Source organism: Tupaia chinensis, unplaced genomic scaffold (assembly GCF_000334495.1).
Source record: "Tupaia chinensis unplaced genomic scaffold, TupChi_1.0 Scaffold144255_1, whole genome shotgun sequence".
Classification (NCBI taxonomy): domain Eukaryota; kingdom Metazoa; phylum Chordata; class Mammalia; order Scandentia; family Tupaiidae; genus Tupaia; species Tupaia belangeri.
Genome location: NW_006204113.1, coordinates 143,479 through 148,139, shown reverse-complemented (window position 1 = coordinate 148,139; position 4,661 = coordinate 143,479). Strand labels below are relative to the sequence as shown.

General features: G+C 60.9%; 1 protein-coding gene across 1 annotated transcript in view; it reads right to left on the bottom strand.

Moving 5' to 3' along the window:
• Positions 1–4,509, bottom strand: part of LZTS2 (leucine zipper tumor suppressor 2) — an 8,485-nt gene extending 3,976 nt beyond the window's left edge. The window contains exons 1-4 of the mRNA XM_027767398.1: positions 4,409–4,509; positions 1,344–1,477; positions 807–1,256; positions 28–223 (exon numbers count right to left, since the gene is read on the bottom strand). Coding sequence (XP_027623199.1) covers positions 28–223; positions 807–1,214 — 604 coding nt within the window. The 5' untranslated portion in view covers positions 1,215–1,256; positions 1,344–1,477; positions 4,409–4,509. The remainder of the gene's footprint in view (positions 1–27; positions 224–806; positions 1,257–1,343; positions 1,478–4,408) is intronic.
• Between the last annotated feature and the right edge of the window lie 152 nt (positions 4,510–4,661).

The window sequence follows — 4,661 nt, the reverse complement described above, 5'->3', positions numbered from 1 at the left end:
CGCCCCCCCAGCCACTCAGTGCCAAGGGTTTATCAGCAGCCGAGGAGGAGGAGGAGGAAGAGGAGGAGGAGGCCGGGCCCCCAAACAGCTGTGTCAGGCTGCCCTGGCTCCCAGACAGCCCTGTGGCCCGAGGACCCAGGAAGCTAGGGAGGGATGGTGCCCCGCGAGGTTTGGGCAGCACTGGCTTGAAGGCTGTTGGGCGGATCAGGATTTTCTCCATGTTCTGAAATGAGGTGCCATGTGACACAGGGTGAGCTGCCCGATCCTGCAAAGCCACGCACACTCCCTGCCCTCCCATCTGGGGTCCCCAGTCGTTTGGGAACAATTGCCGCCACTGGCAGAGGGCCTCCGGAGAGACGGCTTTACGGCAAGGAATGGAAAGTGTCGCCTCTAATCATCCATAGCTACACAAGCAAAATATGACCAGCCCCCTGCTCGGAGGAGGACTGAGGCTCAGCAAGGTTAGAGGCCTTGCCCAAAGTCAGGCCCACACCTGCCGCATGGTCATTTGAGCAAGTGGTGTGTACTGAGAGCGTGTTACAACGGACCAAAGTTAAGCCTTATTTGATCTGATTCTCACAATTGCCCTAGAGGGCTGACCTATTACCTCCCTCTCACAGACTCTGAAGTGGAGGCTCACACAGGCTAACATGACCCTGAGGTTGCAGCCAGAATGAGGCAGAGCTGGAATGAGAGCCCAGGTCTGGTGACTCTGGAGGCCACGCTCTTTACTCTACACAGGATTCTGATTTCCAGCTTCCCGGGGGGCTTCTGATCCCACCAGGGCCCCAAGGAAAGGTCCTCACCTTCTCCAGCTTTCCAGAGACAGGGATGAGCTTTGGTGGGGGGCCGCGGAGGTGGGCATTACGCGCTCGCTGCTCTCGGGCATCTTCAACATCACTGCTGGGGCTGGGCGGTGACTCTGTCCGGAAGTCCTCATTGACGTAGGTGAAGCTGGTGCCAGGGACAGCCTTCCTGGGGGGCACGGCTGGGCACAGTGGCTCTCGTGCCTCATAGCCACCCCGCAGCAGCCCATCCTGCTGGCGGAAGAAGGGAGGCCCTGGGGGACCGTGGTGGCGAGGAGGAGCTGGCCCTCCTGGGCAGGGCCGACCCGAGATGAGGCTGCTCACGCTGCCCATGGTGGGGGCCTGTGGGGCGGTGGTGGCCTCAGGAGCGGGCTCCAGCGGCACTGGCAGAGTCTGCACAATGGCCATGGCAGCGGGGGCTCAGGCCTGGCCAGGGGCCTGCAGGGCAACCTGTGAGAAGAATAGCAGTGTCAGCATCTCCCTGAGCAAGGCTCTGCACCCCCCTCGTGACCCTGACTCCGGCAAACACCTGCTCACATCAGTAACAAGCTCGGATCCACCGCAAGCTTCCCCTCCAAGCACGGACGTGAGTCCCTCGGGCTCCACACCACCCTCCGACGCCACACTGAACAAGGTCAAGGACTGGGTCCATGAGCAACGGTGATGAGGGGCTGCAGGCAGTCCAGGGGGTTACAAAAGGGCACTTGGCTGCCAAGCTCTGGCTCAGCCCAAACCTGCATCCCCCCACAAGAGGCCAGGACTCGGGTTAGAAAGGGGGCCCTCTCTACCAGCTCCCTGCATGGGTCTCTGGTCCCCTGGGACAGGTGGCCTCATTACAGGGCAGTTTAGGACGAGGTAACTCAGATGGTAATTAAGAACAAAGGGCCAAGGCCAGGAGTGTCCTGCCTCCCCCTGCTGGGCCTCAGTTTCTCCTAGACAGAGAGGCGGCAAGTGTGGAACTGGCCGAACAAGAAACCCACAGCTCTCAGGAAGCCCGCAGGTGCCTGTGGGGTCTCCCGCCTCCCAGAGGTGGACACAGCCTCCTGTTTATTTCCATGACCTCGCCTAGCCTCTCCCAGCCCAGCTGTGGGGCCTAAGGCAGTCTACGCAGGCCCTGCCCTGCTGCTACCTCTACCAAATCTTCTAGCTGCTTTAGCTTTTTCTTTTAAATTTTGCTACAGGGTGTGTGCACTTGCTGGAAAGAGATGGACCAGCAGCTGGCGTAACGTCTATGTTGCTGGACCCCCATGTAGTCGACTGCCGTTTGAGTCCCAGACCTGGTGGCTTAAACACATGCCAGGCGCATGTGCGTGCGACCCCAAGATCCCAAGGGGAATGGAGGAGAAGGGACTGCGGCGTGGCTAGCTCCTCTGGGGGGTGTGTGTGTGTGATTTCTTGCTTTCTATGTCTCTTGACTCTTTCTGGCGAGTGCACATGCCCTATAGCAAAAACCTGAAAAAAAAAAAAAAGAGAAGGAGCGGGGCGTGGCAATGCACTGCCGGGGGTGGGGGGTGGGGTGGGGCGGGAATGGAATGACCACGCTGCAATCCCTTCTCCTCCATTTTCCTCTCAGGACTTTGGGCACACACAATCACGTGCCCAGTGTGTGTTGTCAAGCCACCAGGCTGACAAACTGCGCCGCTGGCCAGCGCCTTCATCATATCACCTGGCTGGCCTTCCTTTTTGTTGTTGTTTGATTTATCTATTTTTATTAGGGCCTCTCTCTGTTGAGGCCTCAGCCTCCCAGTCAGCAGGGACGATAGATGTGTCCTGTAGGGTCTGTCGCCCACACTGCTGTGAGCTCCCCTCTCTCCTGTCTCATCCTCCTGCGCCTGGGGCACTTTCTCCAAGGGTGAGCCCGGTACTCCAACCTGGGTCTTCGTGTGGCCTCAGCCTGCCAAGCAGCAGTGTAGATCAGCAAGCACGACCACAGCTGGGCCACCTTCCAGCTTTCCATGCTGGGGCTGTCCGGGGCCACCCCCAGGGGTACCAGTAAAAGGCCCACCGTTACCTCTGGCGGCAACACCAAGACCTTCCTTCCCTGGAGCCCAGGCAAGAAGGCTCCGCCTCCCCAGGCCCTTCTTCTTCCTGGGAGGGACAGCAGGCCTCCACCGGAACACCCTCCCCGGTCCTGAGGCCCCTGATGACCAGGACTTAGGCATCTGCTGAAGTCATCAGGCAAGTGGGGCCAAGAAGTGGACAGAGAATGGTGTGGGAGCAGGAGTGTGTGTGTTTGCTTGTGTGTGTGGTTTACCTGCACGGAGTGTGAAAACGCACAGAGTGTGCTACAAAATGTGCATGAAAACATCTCGAATGAGCCCATGCAGTTTGGACAGTACATTCACGTACATGTGTGAGCTCTTATGTGGCTCTCAGAGGATGTGTGTAAACAAAGGGTCACTACTGAGGGTGTGGAGCTGTAAGTGCATGCGTACATGTGGCGTAGGCATGTGGACGTACAGGAGTCTGTACAGATGTATCAGTGAGTTTACGTGGACCTCCCCTGCACACACGAGTGTGCATGAGTATGTGTGGAGCTGCGTGTGGACTTGGGCACGAGTGGGAGTTGGGGGGAGCCTGTTCTTCACTCTGGAGTGGGGGAGAGGGGACACATTTTCTGACCCTTCCCCTGACCTGCTCTCCTTCCTTGCTTGCGCTCCAGTAAGTCCACCCCTCCTCCCCATGGGACCCCGTGGCACTGAGAACCAGGAAGGTCTTGGGACTGGGAGAGGAGGTGCTGGAAACGGAGGGCTGCGGCTGAGAGCACCCCACAAGCCCAGTCCTGAGCAAAGCAGAGTCCCCTCTTCTCTGCCCTCTCTGGAACCACTCCAGGGCGCAGAGAGCGGTGAGGAAGGGGGCCAGGGTTGCCCTTCGTATTTCCGCACTTCAGTGAGCACACAGAAAGCGAGACCTGGAGTGAGCAGACAGACAGACAGACAGGGAGACGGCACAGGGGCCCAGAGAGGGACAAAGACTCCACAGGGTCTGGAGGGTCAGGCAGGCACCGAGACAGGCAGACCTAGGGAGTCAGGGTCCCTGAACCCCATGGAGCCAAGGGCCCCTAAATGCGGAGTCCCATAAAGCCGAGCCCTGAGAGCCAGACACCCAAGGAGTCAGAGCCAGGCTGGCCAGCCTGGCCGGCGGCCGGGCTCCCGCTCTTGGAGCCCGGGAGAGAAGGAGGGGCAAGTGGAGGCTCCATTTTGAGAAATGCGTTGGTGGCTGTGGGAAAGGCGAACCCCCCATTTCCCCCAGGACTCCCTGGCAGAGAACCCCCTCCCCACAGTGGGCTGTGGGCAGCCGAGGGCTGGGGAACAGCCAGGGCTCGAGAGGGGCTGGCCGAGGTCCCAGCTCTCAGACCTGTTTGGGGGCTAAGAGTTGGGGGAAAGTCTCCCCCTACTCAAACTCCAAGGACCAGCCAAGCGCGATCGAGTCTGCGACCACGAGTTCCCATTCCATAACACGAAGCCGGGAGCCCCCAACCCACTCTCAAGAGTCCAGCCCCCTTCCATAAAGTGGGGCAGCTGTGGAATGCTGCTCCCCCCACAACACCGCGCAGGAGTTGGGGCGCCCCAGGTCGCCTCCCAGCCCCGGCCCCCCCTCACCTCCGCCGCGCTGCTCCATGCTCGGCCCCGGGCCGCCCCCGAGGGCTCCACAGGCGCGCCGCCCGGCTCCAGCCCGCGCGCGGCCACTCCGTGAGGGGCGTCCCCGCCCCCGGGGGCGCGGACACGCGCAAGCACCCCACGTCACGCGTGTGTCCTCCCGGGGCGCACGCAGGGGCCGGCCCGCGGCGATCACGGTCCCTCCATCCGAGGCCCGGTGACTGGGTGTCTGGGAGCACGGTCAGCTCGGGACTCG